The sequence below is a fragment of the Vipera ursinii genome (genome assembly GCF_947247035.1).
Source record: "Vipera ursinii genome assembly, chromosome: 5".
In the NCBI taxonomy this organism is placed as follows: Eukaryota; Metazoa; Chordata; class Lepidosauria; order Squamata; family Viperidae; genus Vipera; species Vipera ursinii.
The window spans coordinates 21,696,020-21,722,157 of NC_139518.1; the positions used below are offsets into that span (position 1 = coordinate 21,696,020).

General features: G+C 39.3%; 1 protein-coding gene across 2 annotated transcripts in view; it reads right to left on the reverse strand.

The window, feature by feature from the left end:
- LOC310641000 (schwannomin-interacting protein 1) overlaps positions 1-26,138 on the reverse strand; it is a 345,609-nt gene that overhangs the window by 80,478 nt on the left and 238,993 nt on the right. The window contains exon 3 of one of the 2 annotated variants that reach the window (XM_083363600.1): positions 18,620-19,300. In XM_083363600.1, coding sequence (XP_083219726.1) covers positions 18,620-19,300 — 681 coding nt within the window. Of the gene's footprint in view, positions 1-18,619; positions 19,301-26,138 lie in introns of those variants that run through there. The other variant, XM_083363601.1, reaches the window with a different exon arrangement.

The window sequence follows — 26,138 nt, forward strand, 5'->3', positions numbered from 1 at the left end:
TTTTCCCTCTATCAAACTGTGGCCTGGGATTGGACTTATTTCCCAAAGTAATATGAAATATATAGAGATATAGTGATCATCAAGATGTTGAACCAGGCTGAGGAAATCCAAGTCCAAGTCTACTCTTAGCCATGGAAACTTGCTGAATGACTTTGGACATCATTTCCCAGTAGTCCAACTTACATTACCGGTATATGGTTATTTTTGAAGGATTATATTGAAATCTGCTGCCATGTAAGCCATCTTGAGTTCTTAGAGAAAAATGAGGATCTTAATATTTATTTAGAGGGCTCTCTATACCCACCCAGCTCCATATCTTCAGCAGACTATAATACATTAAATAAAATTAAACATGAAATAAATATAAAATTGACACCAACCTCATAAAAATGGCAGCCTAACTACCATACAAATGCACCTGGAATGCTAAAAACAAGTAATTACTGAAACAAAACCATCTTCTTATTCTGCAGAAAGCAAATAGGGAGGGTACTTAATGCATCTTTAAGCTGTTCCATAGCAAGGAAGCCTCTTATGGAAAAAGTTTTCTTTCACATCTGTATTTCTTTGACTTATAGGGATGGAACATTACATCCCTTCTCCATTTGTCTGAATGGGCTGGGCAGATTCCTCCTGGAGGTCATTCCCAATGAGCTAAGCTATATAGTGCTGTATAGGTCAAAATTCCATTTTCATTTGTAAAATCTATTTGTAGCCAGCGCAGTGATCATATAATTAGCATTACATTGCAACAGTTGGTTTGGCTTCCACTGCTAATGTCCTGGCCACATTTGGCACAAAAATTTTCAGAACATCTTCAGGCACAGACTCATGAAGATGGATATAGCAGCCATGTTTGGATGGGAACATGAGTTGGTGAGCTAGGTGCAATTGTCATATCGACCCAACCTTTCCAAACCCCTTCTGACCATAACTTCTAAAACCTTTGAGTCCAGGAGGCTCTCCAAATTATGAATAAACAATTAATAAAAAAAAGTAAAATTGGGTGTAAAAAATAAAATTTACTTTTTAAACTATAGCACTAAGAATCATTATAAAAATCCTTCACTCAGGTTGATGAACAATATATACACCAAAATTTATTAAAGAATAAAGACAAAATGGAACCTGTAAAGCCACCAGGAAAATAAATTCTAGTTCCTTAGGTGCTGTTTATTAGCTTCAAACCATTAGATAGGTAAACCCATATGAAGTTATATATGGTATTCCCATTCAGCCAGTTGAAAAGAAATTACTGGTTAAACCTATTCAATAATGTTGAAAGGTTCAGGAGACTAGGTGTAACTATACTTTAATCAGCTTTCTATGGACGAAGATAATAGACTAAGACCATGAAGGTGAACCTATGGCATGCAGAGCACTCTCTGTTGGCACGCGCGCTGTTGACCCAGTCCTAGGACTTCAGCTGTGTTTTATAAAAACTTTTCACTTTAGGCCTCCACTGCTGTGTGCAAAAATAAATAAATAAATAAATGGCAATGTCCATTTTGCTCTATGAGTTCATGGTGACCTAACCCTAATCCTAAGTGGAATTTTCCTCCAATGGGATTTTCCCATGTATTTTACCAGGAAACGTAGAGAGGGCAGGCCAGAAAAGTAAGTGTCCTCCTAACCATACCCAAGAACTCCGAATGTATTGGTGATGTCCATTTCGCTCTGTGAGTTCATGGTGTCCTAACCCTAACCCTAAGTGGAATTTTCCTCCAATGGGATTTTCCCATGTATTGTACCAGGAAACATAGATAGGGAAGGATAGAAAAGTAAGTGCCCTCCTAACCATACCCAAGAATTCCAAATTTGTTGGTGATGTCCATTTTGCTCTGTGAGTTCATGGTGACCTAATCCTAACCCCAAGTGGAATTTTCCTCCAATGGGATTATTTGCTTGCAGAAAATAGGCTGCCTGCTAAGTTAGCTGGGCAGGAGCCTGGGATCAGTGTTTCTGAGCACGACCTCTGAGCATGACTCAGGTGATCTTGGGCTCCTGCCCAGCTCACTTAGCAAGCAGCCTCTTTTCCACAAGCAAGTGAGCCCGGGATCAGCTGAGCCACGCTCAGAAGTCGTGCTCAGAAACGCTGATCCAGCCCGGCTCACTTGCTTGTAGAAAATAGGTTGCTTGCTAAGGGAAGCCCCAGGATCAGCGCTGATCCTGGGGCTTCACTTAGCAAGCAGTATGTTTTCCCCAAGCGAGCTGTGCAGGAGCCATTTGCTTGGTTGCCCTTCTCCACCCAAACACTCCACTTGCTCACTCACCCTTCCTCGCTCACTGGCCGGCTCGCTGTTCCTCCGAAAACAGGCTGATCTGCCCTCCTCCTTTTCTCTTCTGGGTGCACCGGAAGTTCCAATTAGCATGTTGCCACAGATCCTGGGGATTCTGGCAAGCTCTGCAGCTCCAGCTGATCTCCAGGTCTGTGCGGCTCTGTTTTGACTCATTCCCCCCACCACTGTAATTAGCTAGGCTGGGCCTGCGTACCACCACCCAGGGGCTCGCGTACCATCAGTGGTACGCATACCACCGGTTGAAAAGCCCTGGTTTAGGCTATACTTAAGTAGTACTAGGTAGAGGTTGGTAATCATGACTGGCCGAGTGGTACGTCTCAAATCTCTACGCTCTAAATATGTTGGCAATTTCTTTCAGCAATGCAGTTAATGCTTATTTATCCAGACTTTAGAAGTAGATGTTTCTTTATCTTACATTGTAAAATATACTGATTCTGCTGTATCACAAATTTTGATTCCTTGTACAGTGTACAAAAATAGAATACAATCTGTATATAGTTTACATCACACTTAAATTCATACTTGAATAAATTCACTTACTTATATTTAGTTTAATGTAATACAGAGCCAGCTTTCCATCATTTAAACAGGCGTAACAATTTCTCTATATCAAACCATATTTAAGACTTTTAGTGCAGATACAATTCAAATCTTATCATTTGTCTATACATGTTTCATTATATATTATATTAAATTGTCACTTACCCAACGAAGATGAAATGCAAACAACTGACTTGCTGCCATACTGCAAATGAGTCAAAATTCTATGATGAACACCTAAATTATCTAAATTATTCCATGAAAATCTAAACGTCATGCAACCTATAGTTTCCAGAAATAAACACCTTAAGAACACCAAAACCTTGCCAGCCTCATTCAACCTTTGAACTGGGTGAAAATTGGTCAAAGTACACCAGCATTTATTATCAAATTGTATGCGTACTCTTAGACTAATAGCAACATTCATTTGTGCTGTCATTCAGGATAAAAATCTTAACTTTATTTGCAGTAGGAGTGGAAATAGGAGTCATTTTACTTTTAGTGCTCATTTCAGTTTGTTAAAAAAGTGGATTAAAAGTTCAGTTAAATAAATAATGAAATTTACAGACAATATGTTGGGGCTGTCAAAATATCTAGCAGTAGCCCTCAAGTGGAACATATAATTCAGGAATAAGTTTTACTGTTGGGAAGTTGGCAAAGTATTCAGCTGCCCTTCTTCTGAAACTTACCACTTGAAAATACCTGAGGAATACAAGAGGACAGAAAGATCTAGCAAAGTAAGAAGAATAAGTATCTGGAGCCAGAATTTGTCTTAGAAACAACTATTTTCATGGCCTTTTATTCAAAAGAAAGAAAAGATCATCTCAGATTAAGGATAATTTTAGTTTTATTTCAATTTACTCTATTGCAACTGTGGTAATAGAGTGTGAAATGTGCTGATACAGTGGTTAGAATGCAGTATTGCAGGCTAATTCTGCCAACTGCCTGCAGTTTGATCCTCTGATCAGCTCAAGATTGACTCATCCTTCCATCCTTCCAAGGTCACTAAAATGACCCAGATTCTTGGGGGCAATATGTTGACTTTGTAAACCACCCATAGAGTGCTGTAACACACTGTTGGGAGGCATATAAGTCTAAGTACTATTGCTATTTCAACTGACAAAGCAAGCATTTTTATTTCCATCCAACTTTCAGTTTTGTAGGAAATCCAGTGCACTGTCTCCTAATTAGAATTTTTACAAATCAATCAGAAAGGATTTTTCTTTAGAAATACTTCTAATAATTTTAATTATAATAAAATATGAACATATCTTAAGGGAAAAGATGGAGATATTGGAAATCAGATACTGAAGAAAATCTCCCCTTTCTTGGGTTGTTTTCACAAGAAAGGACCAATGAAAATGTACATCATTGCACATTTTTTTATTCATGATAAAAAGGTCTTGGAAACTTCAATTTATCCATGGCAAGCTCCTATTAGTTATTATCCATGATATCACAAAGAAATTTAAACTGCTGGGACATCATATTGATAACAAAAGTAACAAGACCATGGTTGCTGTTAGGTCATCAGGAAAGCTGAACAAAGCAAAGAAGTAAGCTTAAAATTGTGGTGCTGCAAAAAAACTGCTAAGAGTACCTTGGACCAAAAGATGAAGTAAAACCCTACTGCTGATTAATCACTGTGGATAAGCAGAATGATGAACTAGAAAGATCTTTGGTGCAACCCATCACGATAATATTTCTAATATTTTTCCACATAAAGTGAAAAATTGTGAGATCTCACTGGACCAGGTATGGCTTACACCTCTAAATACTTTATTAAATATTATAAAGCCTTGCCTATCCTTTAGATCTGGACAACTACTACTTCTGGACAAACATATGGTGACTAGAAAGAACATTTACAAGTAGTCCTCCACTTATGACCACAATTGAGCTCAAAATTTCTGTTAAATGAGTTTTGATCCATTTTACAACCTTTCTTCCCACAGTTGTTAAGTGAATCACTGCAGTTGTTAAGTGAATATGGCTTCCCCATCGACTTTGCTTGTCAGAAAGGTACAAAAGGTGATCACATGACCCCGGGGCACTGCAACTGTCAGAAATAAGAGTCAGTTGCCAAGCGTCTGAATGTTGATCATGTGACCATGGCGATGCTGCAATGTTCGTAAGTGTGAAAAATGGTCGTAAGTCACGATTTTTCAGTGCTTTGAATAGTCACTAAATGAACTGTTGTTAGTCGAGGACTACCTGTAATTTTATTCACTACCTCCTGGGAAAAGTCTCTGTAATTCACTCAACATATAATCAATAGACTTGGTATTCTGTGAAAATGATAACTGTGCTCCATGGAAAAATGATGAGAAGATTGAAACTAAACCTATTAAAGCTAATGTTGATTTTGTAAGAAATATTATCGATGATGAGAATAAAAGGGGTGTATTTTCTATTCATAAAAAGGATCTTATTATATCCACTGTTAAGCATAATAAATCATGCAGTGACACATTTGCTATTCTGTGTTATATAAGCTAAAACCTGGACTTGGCTGTAAAAAAGAAATGATAGCAGTTTTCTGCCACTGAATGCTATTAGTTTACATTTTGTTCCCAGGAAATGTTAGAAATAAAGTTTCTTTTAAAAGGTTAGGGTTGAGGTAAGTGCTATAAATATGAAAGAAACTGCCCCATCAATTCATTGAAATGGAGCCATTTAGGTCACTCATCCCAACCACCTCCTTCAATCCATACCGAGTGCAGCTTCTATTTAAACACATCCAGTGAAGGACAGTCCACCTGTTGAATTGTTTTACTGAGCAATCAACTGGATTCTGCCTTAAATCATTGTTTTGTATGTTGCACTCTGGCTGATGAGAAAGAACTCCTGACCTACTTCTGTATGAAATCCCTTCAGATATTTGAAGACTGTTATCATATTCTCCACTCTGCTCCAGTTCACAAGTCCTTATTTCTAGTGCCCTATTCAACCTCATTATACTTCACTGAACCTTGTTCTGGCATATCTCAAACCCAGATATACCCAGAACTGGAGACAATGTTTGAGATGAGACACAGTAATAAAAGTTTTTAACTATTGCTTCCTGTGGTTTAGCAGCTATATTTCTGCTGATACATTCTAAAATTACATTTGCTGTCTTTGACAAATACATGACTCAGCAGTGTGAATTTGCAATCAGCTACTTTAGCACATTTCCCCCCACAAATATTATATTTCATTATTTTCAGACCATTTTTTCCTTCCAGACTGATTTGAATGTGTTTTTATTAGTGATCCCACTCAATGCTTTGTTATCTGTGAATCTGGCAGGCTCCCACGTCTTTGTTCAAATTGAAAAATAGTTGACTCTGACTAAATAAAGGTAAGGTAAAGGTTCCCCCGCACATGCGTGCTAGTCGTTTCCGACTCTAGGGGCCGGTGCTTATCTCCGTTTCAAAGCCGAAGAGCCAGCGCTTGTCCGAGGACGTCTCCGTGGTCATGTGGCCGGCATGACTAGACGCCAAAGGCGCACGGAACGCTGTTACCTTCCCATCGGAGTGGTCCCTATTTTTCTACTAGCATTTTTACGTGCTTTCGAACTGCTAGGTTGGCAGAAGCTGGGACGAGTGACAGGCGCTCACTCTGTTACGCGGCACTCGGGATTCGACCCGCCAAACTGCCGACCTTCTGATCGACAAGCTCAGCGTCTTAACCCACTGAGCCACCGCGTCCCTTCTGACTAAATACTTTCCTCCAATTAGATAAAGAATTACTGAGGAACACTTGTCGAGTACAATCTCTGAGCTATGTATCCATTTAATTGTCAAACCATCCAGCGTGCACTTAACTAGCTTATTACATAATACTGAATGAAAAGTATTTGATGTTTACAGCATTCCCACAGTTTATCAAGGGAATTTAATTACCCTATTAAAATTAGATCAGTCTAATAAGATTTGGCATTTGCTTCTGATTTTAAGAAGATTGGCCCTTAGGGAAGAATTGATTCAGTTAACATCTGTGGCATTCAGTTTACAACCATGGTGTTAACAGCCACAGCAAAGGTCTTAAAATCAGATCAGTCACATGGGTAACCTGTTTTACAACCATCACAATCTATAACTGTAATGGGCAGGCTCCATTATGGTCAAGTCAAAGAATACCTATATTATATTGCTTTAGTATCATGACAACTCATATCATGGGATTATGAAACATGTAACTGTAACACAAACTGTAGTCCTTGACTTACAGCAGTTCATTTAGGGAGCATTTAAAGTTACAATGGCACTGAAAAAGTGATATATAACCATTTTGCATACTTACAACCTTTGCAGCAGCCCCATGATCATGCGATCAAAATTGAGATGCTTGGCAACAGACTCATACTTATGGCCATTGCTGTGTCCCAAGGTTTTCCCCCCTCCCCATATATCCCTGCATTTAACTGTAATATTATGGTTTAGTTACATCAGGAAAAGTAAGGACAAGGCTTTACAATGCTGACCAGCAGATGAGCAGCTTCCTTAAAATTCAGTGCCAAGTTTCACTTTTGTAAAGTGAGCAAATCTGCCCTCCATGTATTTGCCCCAAAAAAGGTGACACATAATTCTTCTTCACCTAAATAAAAATAAATAGCCCATCTTTGCAATAGCAATAAACAGGTTCAGAGGATTGTTATCACTTTGAGCAAAACTAAGAATAATGTAGGCTTAATTGTAGCTTTCCTTTTTTGCCTATCATTTATACTTTTGTTTCAACTCTGTTATTTTACAATAGGTTTTATGCAGCATTGTTATCAGGCAAAACAAAGCAGCTCCTGTAACATCTGCTTATTAAATACCACATGTCTAAGCTGAGGAGAAAATGTATAAAATCATTGATATCCAGCCAAGAGTTAAGTTGCTTTTACACTGTTGCTCAGTATCTCTTATTTGGCCTTTACCTTGCAATGTTATGCAGAATTTCTTGGCAGGCACAATTACTGCATCCAGCAGAATTTATCTCCTAATAAAACATTCCTGATCATGCCAAAATCATAGCAACCAAGTACAGATCCAAGTACCAGGGCTAAGACATATTTTTAAAATTATCAGATCGAATTTATCCAAATGCAGAACTCTCGTCCATTTAGGATTTTTACTAGCAGTGGCCAGCTTTCCTTCATAAAGACTCAAGTTAAATGTATATGGCATTAATGTTCATTAAGATGTCAGTACAGAGGTTTTTTCATTCAGATTTAGTTTTGATCAGCCAGTGGACCTCTAGATGCAAGGATCATATTATTTAAAAGATTTCATAAAAGGCAGTCACAAGGCCTATTATTAAATTCATGAGAAATTTGACCTGCGACAGATGCAATATTTTCTAGTCAGCACAGCTTTTAAATTTCACTGTGAAACTTCTGCTAATTGGACACAATGAAAGCTTGCCACTAGGTAAGTTGGCTTGTTCCAATATTCTCATCTATCAGAGACAAATACTCGGGTTCAAAAATCAAGCTAATCTATAATATAGTTCCTTTGTATATTGTTTGAATTCATCCATTTTAGTTTGTAAATGACATGGTTTAGTACAATGTCTGGTTCTAGTTTTGAGGATGCCCTCAGCATAGTTATAGTTATTTTTCTTTTTCAAATGTCCTGTATGTTTCTTTTGTTTATTCCTTTATAATTTTTTGTAATGTCCTTTTTCTTTTTGTATTTAATTCATTAATAAATAAAATAGAAATGTAGTACAGGTGGTCCTCAACTTACAACAGTCCGTTTAGTGAACATTCAAAGTTACAACGGCACTGACAAAAGTGACTTATGACCATTTTTCACACTTGCAACCCTTGCAGCATCCCCATGTTCACATGATCAAAATTCAGATGCCTGGAAACTTAGCCATATTTATGATGGTTGCAGTGTCCTGAGGTCACGTGATTCCTTTTGTAAGCTTCTCACAAGAAAAGTTAATGGGGAAGCCAGATTCACTTAAGAACCGTGTTACTAACTTAACAGCTGCAGTGATTCACTTAACAACTGTGGCAAGGAAGGCCGTAAAATGGGGCAAAGTTCACTTAACAAATGTCTCACTGAGCAACAAAAATGTTGGGACATAAGTTGAGGACTACAATAGCGCAATCCAGCACTACAATCTGACTGTCATGGTTCCGAAAGACGAAACTCTTCAAAAGAAATTTCGAAGCAAGAACATCCGATGTTAGCAGCGTTGACACTGACACTACAATCAGTATTAGATTTTTGATTTAGGACTGACATTTATATTTCATCAGTTCCATTAGCAAGCACAATATAGGTAGCTCTCGACTTACAACTCTAACGGATCCTGGAATTTTCATCATTAGTCATGATGAGGGAACACCTGCTGCCAGCATCAAGTTCCCTTCGTCTAGTGCGCTCCCACAGGAAGGGTCTTCTCAGGGTGCCACCGGTAAAAGATTGCCGGCGGATAACACCCAGGGGGAGGGCCTTCTCAGTGGGTGCGCCTGCCCTCTGGAACCAGATGCCCGTGGAGCTTAGGACTGCCCCCGACCTCCGTTCATTTCTCCGGGACCTGAAGACCTGGCTCTTCGAGCTCTCTGGCCCAGGTTGAGAATTTTAATTTTAATTGGGGTTTTTATTTTTTTTCCAGGGATTGATGTAATTTTTTTAATTGTTTTTAACTTTTGTATTCCTTCTTTTAAATACCCTGTAAACTGCCCTGAGTCCTTCGGGAATGGGCGGTATATAAACCCAATAAAATAAATAAATAAATAAAAATAATGATGGATGTAACACTAGGCATCCATGGGATCGATTTTTTGCTGCGATCTTGTTAAGCAAATATCACGGTCATAAAGTGAATGCTGTGATTGTTAAGTGAGTCAATGCATTACTATGGGTGGTTTTTGCTGAGAACGAGCCGAAAAGGCTGGTTTCTGACAGAAAACATCGTAAATTGTGTCACATGACTATGGAATGCTGCAACCAGCTGTAGAGGCAAGCTAGTTGCTAAGTGCCCAAGATGCAGTCATGTGATCATGGGGGAGGGGTGGTGTTTTGCCGTGGTCAATGCCTCAACTATAGTTTTGTCCTTTTCACTTCTAAATTTAAACTTGTCATTGCCTGCACAAAAGCACTGCAGAATGGTATTTCATTTCCACAACTAAAAAAATAAAATTAGATGTGATCTTTGTGTCTATAGCACACCAAAATGGCAACAGGATAACAGCAACTTTTCCCTGTGAGCCTTACTCTATTTGCATCTTGAGCCCTTCAGATTCTCAACAGATCACATCTTTTCTTTATTTTCCAAGTCAGATGAAGAGTCTTGCCGCAATTTTTGCTCTCTTAATGTTTTCTTTTTCTGAATTTCCTCCCACTCCCTCTCTGCCTCAAGCCTTTTGGCAAACATTTTTGGAAATTTTCCAGGATTTCTTCTCACCTCAGCCCTGTTTGAGTCTAGACATATTGCTCTGAAACACTTCAGGGATTTAAAATACCCATTTCAGCCTTCATGAATCCCTGTTTCCTGACAACTTCTGAATATCCAAGATGTTTCTGAAGTTGTCTCTGTTATCACAAGGCAAGACATTCCAATCCTTACATTGTTGATTTAAAGCCATTCCTGTTCTATCAAGTACTTGTATGAGTTATATTGCATATTGGACCAAACTTTATGAATTTGCATTGGTTAAAATTTAAAAAAAACACACAGCATATTGGAATCTTTAGAAATTGATGGAGATCAATCCTTTTCAGCTTTTTATTTTTTAAATCCTGCTAACTGCACTTTCAGACAACCTGTTCCTACCATGACAGAAACAAACAGCACAATTTTTTGGACAAAATATTTATACCTATACATCCATTCTGTTATTAAAGCTTTTGATTATGACACATTTAAGTACCTACAACATTGCAGTAATACTACTGACAATAATTTTTATTGCCATAACTGTAAAACCCGAAGGGAAGAAATAAATTTATCACCAGAAAAAAATGTTATAAAAATTCAAACTTATTAGCAGGAAGCCCGTGGGGCCCTTTCATTGACTAGCATCTCATTCAAAAGAAAATCAAATCTCTCTTTTCACAGGAATAACACAATATAATAAAATGTTTCAGTGAAAAGGAAATAAAATCTCTATTGCACTTGAGTAATAAGACTGTGAAGTGCATGTTGTCTTAATCAAAAAAGATCTCAGTGTAGCCTTAACATGGATGATTGAGAAGTGGAACCTGGGTCTACTGAATCCTGGTGCAGTACTATAACCTCTTTTGGTCCTCAATATGGAGTTGAGATAATGGGAGCTATAATAGAAAGCATTTGGAGGACACTAAGTAAGTCTTCAAAAAAGGCATATTTTCAGCAATTCTAGTGCAAAACTCTGCCCAGTTTTCTTGCATAGTTGCAATCCAGCTATGATGGAATGCATTCCAGGAAGGAGGGTATGCATTCCAAAGGAGCAAGGCAGATCACCGTTTTGATGGTTTGTGTGAAAGAGGGTGAGGAACAATAAAAAAAACCCTGCCTCAACGTGTCCTTGTTAATTTTTGGAGCCTGACAATACTGCTACCAGAGCCACAAGGCCTTAGTGCACTTCACTGGATTAGAGGTGAATCATGTCATTTCCAAACTAATTCTATGTATCAGAGGCTGAAAAGAAACTCTTGCAGATTTAAAAACCACATTTACTATAAAGGTAAAAAGCAAGCTGGATACTTCTCAAGGAAAAAACCCCCTGCACATTCCACAAATAGAACTCGTTTCCTAAGGAAGTCTGACAGGAAAGCCACTTCTGTCTCTGTTCATCGAAGCATGTCTTGCCATGTTTTTACTTAAGAAATTATATTTAACTTGAAGGTGCTGGTGTGATTCTTCAGCAAGGTAAGATTTTGTAATTTGAGCAAAATTTTAAGTAAATAATTACAAATGTATCCAATAAAGTACATATGAATAAATATTATCCAAAGGATAAAATGGATAATGTTGGGTTGAGTTGGGATTGATTTGAGAACCAAACTTTCCTCTTTATATAAATTAGGGAGCCACTGGCTTACCTTATTTCCCTGCCCCTAACAAGTTCCACTGTTTCTTCCTTCCTTTAGAAATACAGGTAGTCCCTGATTTACCACCAGATAATTAGCAACTGTTCAAAATTACAAAAGACCTACTTGGGGCTGCTCATGACCTAGATTTGAAGTTCTGATGATCGCACACACACCCTGACACATGACTGAACTCTTGGCAACTGGGCCGCATTGACAACTCTTTGTAGCATCCTGTGATCATGTGACCGCATTTTATAACATTTTGCCAAAACCTGGCATTTACTTCCAGTTTTCAGTCAAATGAAAAATGGTTCAGTCTGTGTACAATTGGTTTGCTTAATGACCATAGTGGCCACTTCATGACTGCAGGGGTCACTTAACAACCACAACAAAGAGTTGGAAAGCTATATTGGTGATGGTTTTATGACTGTCATGACTTACGACCACGAGGGACAGACTCTATTGCCATCATAAGTTGAGGACTGCCTGTACAAATGGGTTGGCCCACACTCATAAATATATGAATGTCTGCTCATCATTCAAGCACTTTTATATTACTATTGTTATATCAAGTTCACATATGCAAATGAAACAAAATTTATTATAGACTGATTAGCTAGGCAATATAATTTTTCCTCAAAGAAAAATGATCCATGCATCCAGTGACTGGCACTTTGGTGCACTGCATCTGTAGCTCAGCTTAAAAAGAGTTAGCCAGATTGCTACAAACATTGCATGCTAATTAGAGATGAAATGCAACTGAAGCATTTACAGATTTTGTTTACAAAAATATTTTTATGAAACGTTGTTTACAAGGCCTATGCTCAGTAATTACAATTATTGTGACTGATTATGGTACCAAAATATAAAGCAACCACGTACAAATAACAAAATCAAAATTAAAGGTGTAAAATTTAAATGAAGCAATTTTTCAAATGTCAGTATAGCATTTGTTAATTCAGGTTTGTGGAAATAAGTTGGAACAAATCGGAGTGTCTATAGGTTTAGCAGATTCAGTACATTCAAAAAACTCTCTACCGAGCTAGATCAACTAATGAAAACAGGAGAGAAATAGAAGTGTTCCATAGTGACAGATCTACCATTCATAAATTCCTCCTCCAGGTGATTTATGTGCTGCAGCTGAACAAAAAAAAAAAAAGCTTGTCCTCCAGACTAGAGACTGAATGCTACATTTGTTGTAGAAGAAACAGATTAAGTGGTAACAGGAATCTTCCCGCAGAAGCAACACAGCCTGAAAAAGTATCAAATTCACACATTTCGGACCAAAGAAAATAATAAACATAACTGAAGAAGATGTGATTTTCTGTTCTGTGGTTGGTATTTCCTTTTATGATTTAACATTACTAGATATGCAAAAGGTCAAGTCTTACATAAAATATTATATAAGTGCCCAAAACTTTATTACAATCCAGCACCTACAAAATTATCGAAATATTATTTTGAAGGATATTGTAAGCCTTTCAATGGATTCATATCCCTTTATTTCTGATTCCTCTTGGCCAATACTCCAAAAACCTTTATTACAATGGAAGGGAGGGTTCATTTTAGATTTGAGACAGGAATTTCTCAAAATTCAAATTATTGTGATGCCAGAGTCTCCCCTTGAACATGACAATGGATCCCTCTATAAATGCAAACACACACTTTTGAGCTTAACAATGGAAGATTCAAGGACAAGGCAGAGATAGGTCAGCTGCTGTTACTGCAAATCTAATAAAAAGGAATATTTGCTATTTCAGAATCTAGGAATCTAACCATATGTACAGTATATGTCAGCTCCAGGGTTTAAAACCCTCATTACTTATTTATTTCATTAATAAGCTGCCTGACCTGTTCATGACTATGGGTAGGATACAATATGAAGCAACTTAAAAGAATAAAATATAAGTAATGAAAAATGAACATGTGAAAACACAAAAATAACAAAATTTGGCAAAGCAATCATCCCACAAGGGGTCTGCCTAAGGCCTGGAGACTCAGGTTTTGAAGGCTTGTATAAATAAGGTCAGGATATGAGCCAGAACTATGATAAGATTCTGCTTCATCCCCTCACTGTTTAATTGATGGCTCCCAGAGTGTGCCAATTTTGCTGGATCATATGGTGTGGACAGAAGCTATAAATATAGACAGTCCTTTAGATAATTCTATACCACGAACTGCTTTATAAAACAAAGGTCCCCAACCTATGATCCGTGGCCCGATACAGTGCAGTGCAATAGTCCAAATGACCAAAGATAAATCACCATTGCGCAAGTATAGGAGCAAGTGGCACTCTATGAACACCTTTGAATTTGTGTGAAAAACTCCCTGGCGACAGCTGGAATGGGAAAACTCACCACAGCCAACTCGCTGCAGGACAACTTGCTGCGGGAAAATTCAACAATTCAATTTATTTAAAGTAGTTAAAACATTTTAATTTTTGTCATTCATATAGCATTTTGCCCCTCTTTTGATATCCTTTCTTCAATGATTCTATTCCAATATTTCTTTGATATTAGTGTAACTCATGATGAATTATCCTGTGGCGAGTTATCATAGACCTGCCAGCTGCTCTTTGAGTAGGAGTTGTAAACCCCCCCCACAAATTACACACCCTCCTGAAAAGTGAAGTGCAACTGCATTTAGTATTAAAGATTAAACATCTCCATACCGGATTGGTTTAAGAGGCCTCAGCCTTTTCTATTCACGGTTCCAGATACTGGCATAAGGCTTTGACAGCATCACCTGGTTAATTGCATCTTTATCTCTCACTTTTAAGTAATTGACTTTTTTCACCACATGTTTCACAGCCGTGGATGCTGATCTGCACAGTGTGTTCTGAAAACAGTTTTCCTATCTTTCTAACCTTCTGACTTTCAGCTGCCATGCATGATGGACAGGGGCACAAATGCTAATAAAAACATATTGTAATGACACACAAGCCACTATCTGGCTTCATACATCACATTAAGCCATAAGTAGTTTTCTATCAGTTTGGCTTTGTATGCTCTGGGATCCAACAATGTAGTCTGAATACCACTGCTTAGCACAATGTGTTAAGTCAGTTCTGAGTTTCTTTAGTTTTGACAAGATTGTTAAAGAACCTGAATAAAGTTATTTCAGAGGAAGTGTGAAATAGAGGCTAATCATTTAAGTACAGTGAGTAATTTGTTATTCTTTTATTGACGCTACTGGGTGGAATACCCAATAAGAAATATAAAAATCAAGCAATTAGTCAACATAATGGAGCTTGACAAGCAACCAAAAGGTAGGGATAATAAACAGGAAGAAGCAAATCTTATTTGGATTGTCATAAAGGATTTAGCTGAAGAAAAGTTGTAAGATACATGTCAGCAGCATTGATAATGTTTTCATCAGAATCTGTTTCAAACTGAGTTATTTCTAGCATATTTATGAAACTTTATTTTATACTGGCATCACTAATGAACCCTGCAAAGTTTCCAGAAAAAAATCATAGTTGAAAATGTCTAGATAAACTGAAAACTCCCTGTTGCTCCTTGAAAAGGAGTACACTAAGATGCTTATGTTATCAGATTTATATACCACATTTCATTCAGGAACTCAAGTGATGTATTTTGGCCATAAGTGAAATATTGTAGTTTAAAAATCAGAGTGGTTGTGTATACACTACACACTCTGCCAGATTATAGCCTGTTTCACAGCAAGATAGAAAAGTAAAAATGAATGAAGATAAGGATATTAGGCCCAACTGTTTAGCAATATTTATTTATTTTTTATTTTAATTCCATTTATATCCCGCCCTTCTCCGAAGACTCAGGGCGGCTTACAAGCTTAGCCCATTCCTGTCTTAGAACAATGGCCATGTGAACTTAGGCTAGAAATTAATTGTATAAGCTCAGTAGATACTACTGTCTGCTGTGATGGGAATTGGCATTCAGCAAAATTGGCATTCAGCAACATTTGGGAGCCTACTACCTATTTTTGGTCTTGGATCAATGTGTGGCATTCATTATTTGGAAATATATTAACACAAAAATTCAATTTGACTAAATAAAGGTAGTCCTCAACTTATGATCCTAATTGAGTCTGAAATTACAGTTGTAAGTAGTGCAGATTGTTAAGAGTGGTGCAGTGGCCTAGAGGTGAAGACGCTCGCCTCCCACTTGGAAGGTTGAGAATTAAATCCTAGTGAAGACGTTTCTCTATCAGGGAGCAGAGAAAATATCTACTGTGAACTCTATATAGGTCTTAGGAAGGGCATCGGCCAGTAAATGCTCAACTGCATTCAGTTGCCCAGACTCCATCCTGATTACAGGATTGTAAAAAAACAAAAAAGTAGTGCAGTTTGTTAAGGGTTAGGTCATATGACCAACCCCATTTTACAATTTTTTTTGCAGTGAGTGTTTAGCAAATGCTGCAGTTATTAATAGAATACCACAGTCATTAAGCGAATGTCACAGTCATTAAGTGAACCCATTCTCCACTTTTCATGTGGTCCTTAAGCACCCAGAAAGAAAAAAGGTTTTCAAAGAAGAAATATAAATAGGAAACTAGACAATCCATGATTTGTTGAGTCATTGTTTCAGAGACTTTTCCTTACCTAAACTTATAATCAGAATGACTATGGGCAGGCAAAAAACAACAACAATGAGAGTGGGAGAAAATTCCAAATTCCTGCTGGCTGCCATTTTTACTTTGCTTATGGAAGCTGACAGGGACCATTGGAAATGACAATCATGTGTCCACAGTTGATTGTGGTGATGTAGTGGTACTGCAGAGGCCACAACGTTGCCAATACCACTGGTCTGAAGATTCTTGAAATTTCAATCCCACAGGTCTCGGTTTTGGGTGGGATTCTTTAAGTTAGCCCATTTGAAATATCTTGATTCAAAAAGTGTTCTCCTATGATGCAGTTTCACCTAATTTAAGGTTACAGACAAATAGACAGGAGAACTTTAGTACTATATCAATCAATTAAAGTCACATGAGAAGACCATCAGCAAGTTCTAAACTTCTAAAAAAAAACCTTGGGGAAGCATTTAAACTTGGAAGTAAAACTACAGTCAAGTCAAATTACCACATTTAATTTTATTTTATTAAGAATGTTTGTAATCCATTGTGCAGTTCCACTGCATCATTTAAGTAAGCTTCAGAGTGCCACATTTTGGAAAATATATTTACAGATTGTTTATAACAAATGATAATACATTAATGCTTGTTGACAGGCAAAGCAGACTGACTGAGATCTAATTTAACTAGAGGGCTAGGAAACATGAATTGGACATCTTCTCATAAGTCATTACCGGACACCTGCTAGTCTGAAAGATTTGCAAAAGTGAAAAAAACCAACAAAAAAAATGTCCATAGAGCAGGCGCCAAAGAGACTTTGAAGCCTAAAATAGACTTGGTTTGCTTTAGAGAACAATATCAGACTTTTCTGTCCCAGCAAGATACAAAGCTGGACATTTCAGATTATCTCTCTTGATTTCTTATCTACAGGCAAAATACTCCTGAAATCACATATTCTCTCCAAAAGTACAGCATATTTAAAATGCAGTGTCATCAGCATCTCTGTTGAATCTAACATTACTGAAGTTACCAATGCTGGGATAATAGCACTTTATTATTGGACTTTGCATCTGATCTGTTTTTACAGAGAATTTTTTAGATAATAGAAAAAGCCTTGAAAGAAAGCTTTCTCCCTTTAAATCTACTGGAGTTCATGTCTTCCATTTCTATTCTGTATTTATAGATAATGCATCGTGGATGCAAAGGGAAAAAGGAAAATTTAAACAGACAGCGATATGGAACAGATCTTCACTGGCTTTATTCATCAGGGAAGACACCAGACAAGTCCCCTTTCCTTTGCCCTTCTTAGCAATGCCAATTATGCTGAAAAATGAAGTTACTTATCATGCCCTAAAGTCAAAGAGTGTTACACCCAGTCTCTAAGAGCCGAAGGCCCTAGATTTTCACATCCCATGGCAAAAGTGATGCAATGTTAGCAGAGCTGTTAGCTAGATTAAACAAGGCATTTTTGTAGAACAAAGCACATGTTAAAAAAAATAAAACATTCTAAACTCCCCAAGTCTGCAAGTTCTGCTATACCTTAGAAAGGAAAGGCAGGGAAACATGCATTAGATAGCACAAACCCTTTCACTAGGGCAAATTCACAATGAGACATGCACCAGCTGGCTAAGACTCCTGCTTACATTTCCCCCCTCCTTCTCCTCCCCCTCTTAAAGGCCACCCACATGTCTGGCTTTTCAGAATGCAGCCAGGTGTTCTTCTGATAAGAAACAGGAAGTAGTTCAGGACCACTGTCCCAGCCCTGTCCTCCCTCCCCACAGAAAAGGTCATCCATCAAAGCCCCTAATCCTCAAGGCCAAGGCAGGCCAATCAACCAACTCTTTCTCTCTTGCAGAACAAAAGGGACAAGGGATAACACTGTTCTCTTTCCTTTCTAAATCTGAATCCAGGGGAGCCATTCTCCACTCTTAATGCACACAAGGTCCGGTTTTCTTGCAAGCCCAAATACCAGGACATATTTGGAGAGAGAAAAGGAAGCAACCAACCATCCTAATCTAAGTAATCACAGCTGCCCTTTGGAAATTACCTTCTATGGGAAAAACATAATCATCCAATGCCCTCATGACTCACCCTCAGCTCTCCTTAAGTAGCAGCACAATTCCACTAACATTAACACTTTAATTGTCACCTCTGTTACTCTGAATGTGTAAAAAGGAGAAGAAGAAGGAAAAAAGGGCAAGGGAAAAAGAAAAGAGATCAACTTACAGAGGTGTAGTTGCTCTTCTGGTTCCGGAGCTCCTGTTCTTGGAACTGCAACCCCGCCAGGTGTTTCTCCAGGGCTTCCCAGTCCATAGTGGGCAGCTGAGGCTCCTGCTCTTTCAAGGCTTTGCCTCCCAAGGAGTTCTCCACGGGGCGGAAGGAAAGCAAAGGATCTCCCTGCTGAGCTCTCTGGAGGCAGGGGGCTTTGCTGGAGCCCCCACCCCCTTTGTGTCCAGTCCGGTGGCTGGACGGCACCATGTTGGCATTGTGCCTGAGGTCCAGCAGGTGACGGTGAGGCTGGAGAGGATGGGGAGGGGGGTTACTGCTGGGAGCTGGGGGGGGCATGGTGGCAGTGGGGAGGGTGAAGCAGGTACTCCTCACCTCCACCAGCTCTTGGGCTAAACTCCTCCTGGAAGGGGTGGTTTTGGCATGGCAGCGGGCATAGTCCCCATCCTCCTTCCACACATCAATCACTTTCCTCTCGGTGGACTCCTGGAAGTCGTCCACCTCCTCCTCCTCCCTTCCTTCTTCTTCCTCCTCTTCCTCCTCTGAGTCCTCCAAAGCAGCCAAGTCCAGGCTGGTAGGCGACGGGGAAGATTTGCATTCCGAGCAAGGAGTCACTTTGCTGGAACTGGACTCGGAGCTGGAGCGGCTGCTGCAGGGGTCGCTCCCTAGATCCATGCCATCCTGGAGAAGGAAAACGAGACCGAGAGCGTTACAGGCAGGGAGGGGGGAGCGGCACGGAGAGACAGCAAAGACAGACTTCTTTTTGTGCTCGGCGGCAGCTGCTTTCCCCCGCTCAGAAGTACCAGCCCCGCCAGGCACAGTCAGCACCAGGCGCTCCAGATGCTGCCGGAGTCTTAATGGAAGGGACGGGGGGGGGGGGGGGGAAGGGCAGGAAAGGGGGGCGCCCCCGTCACTTCCCAAAGTTTCCTGCAAAGCCCCCACCCAGGCACGGGGACACCACTTTTCCAGGAAGGAGACGGGAAATCTCCCACAGGAGAAGGGATGGGTGGCTTTGCTCGCCCCACCAGACACTCATCGGGCACAGCCGCCCAGATGCTTCTGATAACATCATCTGGTGCGGTCGGGGCAGGAAACGGCGGCGGCGGCTGCGGCGAGGCAAACGCCACCGAACAGTTTCCACCGCACCGCCAGCGACCCTGCCCCGCAACGGCACCGGAAACTTCCCGGCTTCTTCGCGCCCAGTTGCGAAGAAAAAGCTACGCCGGTAGCACCGAAAAGGAAGCGGGCGGAGCGGGGAGGGGGGGGGAGAAGAGAGAGAGTGGAAGAACCGTCCCCACGTAAACGGCGTAAAAAGAGGGGAGGAAAAAAAAGTCAACGGGAAAACATCGCCCCCTGCGGTATCGCCGGAGAGAGGCCTGCCCGAGAAGCTGCCCGCTTCACGCAGAGGCAGGGAAGCGAGGGAGGGGCGTCGGGATGGCGGGTCGGTTTAATTGCTCTCCTCCCTCCCTCCCTCCCTCCCTGCAAATTCCAGAAGGCCGCGCATTGTCGCCCGCTGGGCCCCACCCTTGTCTCCGCGCTGGCATGTGTAGACACAGCAACGAGTTGGATTTTGTGTCTGGGGTGGGGGTGGGGGGAGGAGAGGGCAGGCAGTTTCCTCCTCACACTCTTTTTTTTCATAGTCTGCCGGGTGAAATAACGATTTAAGCCCCCACTTCTTCTCTTTGCATCCTAGGTCAGGGGTCGGCAACCTCGGCTCTTTTATGACTCGTGGACTTCAACTCCCAGAATTCCTGAGCCAGCTATGCTGGCTCAGGAATTCTGGGAGTTGAAGTCCACGAGTCATAAAAGAGCCGAGGTTGCCGACCCCTGTCCTAGGTCAATGTCCTTTTCCCTGTGGTTTTTACTGCTATGAAAATCAATAGTCCAGGAAAGAGCAGTGTCTGTGGCAAAAAAAATCCCTGAGCAAATCTTTGGGTTATATTTCAACCGCTTTGTTTGAACACCTGGATTGAAAAATGAAAAATGAAAAGTTAAATATCCACCTGAGCGTTCCAGCACAAAATCCCTGCTTTGGTTAGCTCCCCTTCTTTCCACGTACTTCCCCTGGCCAAATGTCTATTTTTTTTTAAAGTCCTTGAAAACTTTGGAGTTAAAGAAAGGCAACCTCTGGTCGTATGCAGAGTGCTTTCTTCTCCTGGCCATTGAGCAGCTGTCAATCTGAGGCAGGGTAGTTTTTATTACTTTGGGGTTGTCATAGTTAAAGAAGAGCTAGGTGTAAAGCATGATAACAAGGAAATCCTGTTGTGCATTTATTTGGCCTTCCTTTCAAACACAGGAAAACTCTGAAAGAGCAATGGGAACTTTTCAGCTTTTGGAGAGCAACTCCAAAAATGGGCTTTAATTAAAGCAGTGATGTTTCTCTTTTCCTTGTTCCATACTCAGAAGAAAATAAGTGACAATCTTTGAGTCCCTTCCATAAAGTGACAGATGGTCTTTGTTTTGAACTCAGAAGAGCAAGTTTCTCCCTGATTCTCACAAGTATGGTCAGTATTAGCATTTGAACCATTTCAGCTATATACAGGAGAGGCTATCTATGTATGGAAATCCATCATGTTGTAAATTTAAACTAACTTCTTGGCACTCAATGTAAGACTAGAAAACCTGGCTCCTTGCTCAGGCTTTTGGCAAAGGTGAGTGAAGCCCTTTGGATGACGTGGATTTGTTTCTTCTTCATCCCTGTCTAGCTATCTTTTATTTTTTAATGTCAAACTTGTGTATATTTAATGTATTTACTTGTGACCTGCTCAAAGTCCTTGGAGTTGGGAGGCAACCAAAATTTAACAACTTCCCTACTTATGAAAAGAATAAATTACAATGAAGTCAAATGCTTAGGCTAGTGGTAGTATCTGAAACACTCTAAGGTTTCCTGTTTGAGTTGGGGTTGGACTAGAAGATCTCTATCCTCCTACTCAAAGCAGGAGACCAGATATCATTTGAGACATTACCAATAGCCTAAGTCAGATCATTTGACTTCATTGTAACTTATTCTCTTACAGCTCTGTTACCTTGTTATTAATGTTGCAGAATTCCTTCTGATTTCTACCATTATACCTGCTTTACTCCACTAATTCTGCTTAGCTAATTCTGCTTAAGTCCATATATGAGTCATATTTTGACACCTTGAATTTGGTTATACCTAATTCAGTCCAGCTGCCTTTCAATTTGTTGGTCTACACCACCCAGAATTCCCCAACAGTATGGCTATTTGTGGCATCTCATTCAATCCATAGGGAAGGTAGACTGAATGCTAAATACAAAGTGGATAGCTGACCTTTCCATTGATTTCAAATTATGAAGAACCTTGCCATGGTTGAACAAGGACTCCTAAGCACTATGATTACGTTTGTGTGCCACACTGAACCATAAATTAGCTAATTACTTGATTATAGGATGATGAGGTTAGAAACTACCTACTGCTTTCTCCAATCTTAAACTCATGTTGGAGTTGGAGAGACTGTTTACATTTTCTTGTAATCAGAATTTTCTCATCTTTGTGCTACATGCTGAATTCAAGGGCTCAAAAGACACATAGCTTCTCAGATAAATGTATAGCACAACCTTAATTCATGGAGTTGTTAAGCAAATTGGGCTTCCCGCCATTGACTTTGTTTGTTGTAAACTGGCTGGAAAGGTCGCAGCTGGATATCACATGACCCTGGGATGTGACAGGTGTTGATCATGGGACAATGGGGATACTTGGATGGCTGTAAGTGTGAGGACCACTTTTTCAGTGCCATTGTAATTTTGACTAGTCACTGAACAAAGGGTTGCAAGGTGAGAACTATGTGATTACAAGGCTATAATCTATACTGGTTCAAATAATCAGTAACCTTTAATATTAAAAAAACCTTAGTAGGATACACAAACCCTCTTTTGGAGGTATTCATTTTTCATTGTTAAGATAATTAACAAAAGCTAATAAAGATTATTTCGATTTATATAATTTTTTAGTATATACATCCAGAGCTTTATGCTTCCTGACACTGTTTTTAAAAATGTCAGACTATGCACTATGCAAAAACCTATAGATAAATCAACACTCATTGAAGTAAAATGAATTCTGCAAACAAGTCACAGTTGAAAAACAATCCAACTTCCTCTGAAATAATAGCAAAAAAAAAGAGCTATACCTCTGAAACTTTTCACTAGGAAACTCTACTTTGCCCCCTCCCACAACCCCCCTCCCCCCAAAAAAAACACCTGAGGAAAGAATGAGCTCTGCAAGAAGGTAAACAGATTCAGGCTTCTTATTAATCAATTAATTAATTAAATAAGTGAAGTTGCACCAACGACATCTTTCTTGATCGCAAAATAGCTGCATAACCCAAAAGCTGTTCCCAACAAGCAGAAACACTTCTAACATTCTGAAAGTATACAACTGAACCCGAATACATTGATTGCTGTGTGAACATAGAAGGATAAGGGAAATTACTGTGGTTACAAGAAGAGTTAATCATGGTTAGATATGTTTATAGCTACAAACCTAGATCTTCTCTCTAAAGGTAAGTCCCAGTGATAACAAAGATGGTAGGTAACCTCTGAGTAATACATTGAAAGCCAACGTTATTTAGTAGTTAGGTTGTGGTTTGGAACTAGGGAAACCCAGGCCTTGCCTACCTGCAGCCATAGAACTTCACTGGAGGATTTTGGGACAGTCACCCTTGGCCCAACCTACCTCATAGCACTGTTGTTGGGCAACAATGGGAAGTATTGCGATGCATGCCCCCTTGAGCTCCTGAATGAAACAACTTCAAAATTTTACTACTCAAGATCAGGAGCTGGTACCATATTCCATGGGCACATCTGCTCTATCACTCCTTCTACTCACACATTTCTCAAAAGCAGTTTGCTGATCCCCTTGAATCTGTGAAATTCACAAAGTTTCCTTTAGTCATGTGCAATGAATGATCTTGGCGATTTCTATGAGGAGAAGGTGAAGAGACATCTCAGCGACCTTTTCCTTTGAAAGATCTGAAACCATACACTGGCTTTCACACTGGGTTTTTTTAAATTTGTTTTTTGTAAATATTCAAAATATTCAATATGGAATTAATATTATTAGCTCATCTTGCCTGCAGAAATTTAGATAGAATGCTAAACTAGTTTATTGTATGAAGAAGCCACAAGTCCATAAGTATATTTCTCCCTCCTCTGTTATGCTCCTGAATGGAAGCTTTTGCTCACATTTCAGCTTATGGGTCATTATGCCCACACTGACCCAAAACGCTTCATGTTGGCTATAAAATATGGATGCATGATTAATAACATGATTAAGCATGTAGAATGGAACATGATGTACAGGAAATCTGTTCTCTCTAGCCTTATCTCATTAGTCATTTGTAGCTCTTTGACCATAGGAATGACTCAGTATATTTATTTTTCCTGGCAAAGTCCCTCTCCAAAGATTCTTGACAACTTTGAGATGACAACAGAAGTCCTCTCATGAACTCTTGTAGCTGTTTAAATAATCAGAAGGAGATAGTAGAAATCAGTTTTAGTTCTCACAGTGAAAGGTTATAATGGTATAAACACCACCTCTACCACCATCATACCTTGAATAATTTATGAAAATGGGTTAGTGAGAATGTTTGATGGATCTTCAAAGCCAGGACATTCCATAGGGAAAATATCCTTGCTCAAAGAACCACTGCATGACATTGGAAGCATCTTCAGTTGGACCACATGCAACAAAAAGAAACATATTTGGCAAGTGATGGTCAATAGACATTTGGGTCATGTTTAATCATTAACTGCAGTTACTGGGGCTGAGAGGAGGAAGCAAAGCTTTCCATTTTCCTTATAACCACTCTGGAGGATGAAAAAAGGGTGGCAACAGGTGTCTCATTTAGAAAACCAAACTGACACAAGTGATTTAAATACTTTAAGTGTACTGTGTAATGGGCGTATATTAGCTGGTAATGATTCTTGAAAAACCTTCATGAAAAAAGAAGTTAATTCTGATATTCTTGCCCTGATTTCACCTGCTTCAAAATATAGTCCAAAGCACATTAATGTTTTTATATGGGCTTCCTGTGAAATATCATTGGGTTTCCTATTCTTTTAATGTGTAGACTTTGGAGGAATTCTTAACGCTGTGGATAATGCATACAGCTGCACTAGAGGGTATAAATATAGGTACTTCCACATAATTATAAGTTTATACTAACTTTGTGATTTATCCAATTTTTAAAATTGCAACTAATTACTAGTAGCCTATAAATATCTTAGTTAAAAAGATAATCTACTTTCTTATTCTTGGTTCACTGAAGCTTGCTCTATGGCATAAATTTGCAGTCTTCAAAAAATACTCTTACAAAGAAAGGCTTTCCATAATGTATATTTAATCAACTTTCAGTTTCAGCAGAAACACTTTCAGTGTCACATTTGCAAAAATAAAGCCATGTGCTCTAACAGACAGTATTTATCAGCTTTAAATGTGCTGTCTGTATTTATCTTGGAAATATAAAGTTTATTATGAATAAATAAAAAGATGGACTATAAAAAGACATTGGATGGCCCACTCTGTTTTTCTGAACTCAGTGCCAAGCGGAGTGGTTACTTTAATTACAGTAAGCAAATTAATTAGATTTAATTAATTAATTGGGCTAGAGGAACTGATGAAATTCATTGACATTAAGAATGAGCTGATGAAATTCACTGATATCATTGTAGCTATTTTAAACATTAGTTGGCTTTTGAAAATTGGGCTAGATTTAAAAACAAATTTTATTCATCAGTCTTTATTTATTCAATTATTTGGTCACCCCAGTTGCAGATGCACCTCCAAGCAGCTAGCACTGTTTTCAGACTGATAATTTAAAAATCTTTCAAAGCCACGGAAATAAAAACAGCCCGTCTGATGCCAGTCACAATCCAATAACCCCTGGAGACAGCTCACTAAAAGAAAAATCAAGTTTTTATTCTGCATGAAAGGCTGGCAAGAACATCGCCGTTCTAATCTCAGGGGTATGCTGTTCTACGGGATAGGTGCCCCAACAGTGGTGGAAAGAGCTAAGCAATCTCTCAAATAACCTAGTCTTGTGCCCTGAAGGTCTTTATAAACCATAACCATCATCTGATGGTGGTTTGCCTCTTATAATACTTGAATGGATCCACTGCTTTCTCAGTTTGGTCCCTCTGTTTCAGGGATCTTCTGTACTTATTTATGAAGAGGGTCAGTTTATTTTCCAAAGCACCAGAAGGCAAAGGCAAGAAACAATGGATGAAAAGTAATCAAAGAGAGAAGCAACCTGGAATTAAGGAGAAACTTCCTAAGAGTGAAAACAATTAACCTGTGGAATGGCTTGCCTTAAGAAGTTGTAGGTGCTTCATCACTGGAGCTTTTCAAGAAAAGTTTGGATAGCCACCTGTCTGAAATGGCATAGCGTCTCCTACTTGAGCAGGGAGTTGAACTAGAAGACCTCCAAGGTCCCTTCCAGCTCTATTCTGATTGATAAAGAGCCTTGGTGGAGCAGTGGGCTAATGCCTCCTTAAGTAA